The following is a 2,514-nucleotide window of genomic DNA, read 5'->3' on the forward strand; positions in this document are numbered from 1 at the left end:
TGTCCTGCTGTCCCCATACATGTCCTGCTGTCCTCATACATGTCCTGTTCCAGTCTAACATACTTCTCTGCCACTCCAGAGTTCCTCATGTAACACCACACCTCCTCCTTCTGCACCCTGTCATATACTTTTTCTAAATCCACAAAGACACAATGGAGTTCTTTCTGACCTCCTCTCTACTTCTCCATCAGCATCCTTAAAGCAAAGATGGATCTGTGGCACTCTTTCTTGGCATGAAACCATACTGCTGCTTATAAACAGTCACCTCTTGTCAAAATCTACCTTCCACAACTCTCTCCCAGATCTTCGTGTAACTCATCAACTTGATTCCCCTGTAGTTGCTACAACTCTGTACATCACCCTTGTTCTTAAAAATGGCCACCAGAACCCTTCTCCTCCATTCCTCAGGCATTTTATCACTCTGCTATATCATTGAATATTGTTGCTCTTATGTTCCTCTTTACTACAGCCATTTCCATTCTCTTGGCAAAATCCACCATCTGTCCTTCCTGGTTTCTTTCCTTGACACCAAACCTACCCATCACTTCCTCATCCTCTGTTTCCTTCACCAACATGTCCATTCAGGTCTGCTCCCATCACCACTCTCTCCTCCCTGTGAATGCTCTCTATCACTTCATCCAGCTTGAGTAGCCAGGAGTAATGAGTAAGGTTAGACAAGATAAAAGAACTAAAAATAACAACCTCCTGTCTGTCCCCTCACGTCTCACCATCTCACTGTGCCAAACAGTCGAAACATTAATGAATCACCAGCTAAACCAGTGTGCATGATGCTGCATATGCTTTCATACGTTCATACGTTGGTGTAAACACATTTACTCCTGTGCATGTGAAGTACTGTGAGACACGCTGCGGTTTGTTCCTCAGCATGCGACGGTGCATTCAGTAACTCGAGCACAGATGCTGTAGCTCGTCTTGTCTCAGAGTGTTTTTGTTTCTGCGTGAACAGCGGGACACGGCTGCTGCAGCCTGCACAAGTGTGCGATATGCTGAAGGGCCTGATCCTGGTGCTGTGCTTCTCCATGACGCATTACGTCGACTACTCCATGATGTACCACCTGATCAGAGGACAGTCTGTTATCAAGCTCTACATCATCTACAACATGCTCGAGGTACGACTAAATCTGACCAACCTTTGCCACAACTCCACCAGAAATATAAACTATGTTATATACGTTACCTGTTGAAGCCAAGAAAAATCCAAATCTAAAGATTTTATGTTTTATTACATGTTTTTAGTTTTGTTAACATAAAACATATACCATAGTTTGACACAGTGAAAACAGTAAAAAACATATTTAATGGTCTCAGCTTAATAAATGTGACCTCCTGATTTCCTTGTTTATTTTTAACTAAAGCCCTAAATCAGCATCAGTTCCTAACCTTTTTGAATTTGGGCACTTTCATACAAGACTCAGTTTACAGACTGTCCCACAAACTGGTGGGGAAAGAAGTTCTCCAGAGAAGTTTCTGGGTCATATTTTTTGTTGGGTTAGCTTGTACTGGTATGTTTGCTGGTAAATGTAAAATATCTGCGACTGAGCCAAGAGGCACGAACAGAAGTGGTCATTTTCAAAATAAAATGCTCCACAGACCAATGTACTTTAAAATATAAAGTTTTTACTATTTCTGTGTGACTCGGTACCAAATGACCCATGCTTGTGTCTGAATGATTGTATTAATGCTACGTTTACTATATGACAGTTCTGTTTTCACCGACAGACTCAGACCTCAGCTGATGAAACCATGAATGTTTTATATATTTATTTTAAAAGTCTGAAATTGTAATCCAACTTCTGTTTGTAAGGTGGCAGATCGCCTCATCTCATCCTTCGGTCAAGACATTCTGGATGCTCTGTACTGGACGGCCACTGAACCCAAAGAACGCAAAAGAGACAGTATAGGAGTCATCCCACACTTTGTCATGGCCGTCTGTTACGTCTGTATCCTTCGTTTTAATCATTATTTTTTTAAACCACATTATAAAAGGTGACTTGTAGTTTGAGGGCATTCCTTCTCTTTGTCTTTTTTATGTTTATTTTGCTCTCTTGGAGTAAAAGTGATGAATGTTGGTGTTTTAGGTTTAGAAAGATTTAAATTCTGACTTTAATGACATTTGTACGTCTTATTTTTTCACACACTTATCTCATGCACAGCAATGATGACCAGTGTAGATCTGAATGTTCTGCCTGGTGTAAATGTTTTATTTAACTCGAATGAAGTTTTAACAGTGGAGTGATTGAAGAGTTTTGACCCCTGGAGTTTTCCTATTCGTTCTTCAGTCTTGCACTCCATCCTCATCATGGTGCAAGCCTCTACGCTTAATGTTGCCTTCAACTCACACAACAAGTCTCTGCTCACCATCATGATGTCCAACAATGTTAGTATACTCCCTGATAAGAATTCTGTGTCTGTGTCTACCCATGTTCTAACGCAGAGCGAGCTGCGCGTTCTGACGCAGAGCGAGCCGCGCGTTCTGACGCAGAGCGAGCCGCG

At 41.6% G+C, this 2,514-nt stretch overlaps 1 protein-coding gene across 1 annotated transcript in view; it reads left to right on the forward strand.

Moving 5' to 3' along the window:
* Positions 1–2,514, forward strand: part of tapt1a (transmembrane anterior posterior transformation 1a) — a 26,228-nt gene that overhangs the window by 14,954 nt on the left and 8,760 nt on the right. The window contains exons 5-7 of the mRNA XM_037675593.1: positions 968–1,130; positions 1,826–1,961; positions 2,301–2,398. Coding sequence (XP_037531521.1) covers positions 968–1,130; positions 1,826–1,961; positions 2,301–2,398 — 397 coding nt within the window. The remainder of the gene's footprint in view (positions 1–967; positions 1,131–1,825; positions 1,962–2,300; positions 2,399–2,514) is intronic.

This window comes from Nematolebias whitei, chromosome 4, assembly GCF_014905685.2.
Source record: "Nematolebias whitei isolate Nwh7 chromosome 4, NemWhi1, whole genome shotgun sequence".
Taxonomy (NCBI): Eukaryota; Metazoa; Chordata; class Actinopteri; order Cyprinodontiformes; family Rivulidae; genus Nematolebias; species Nematolebias whitei.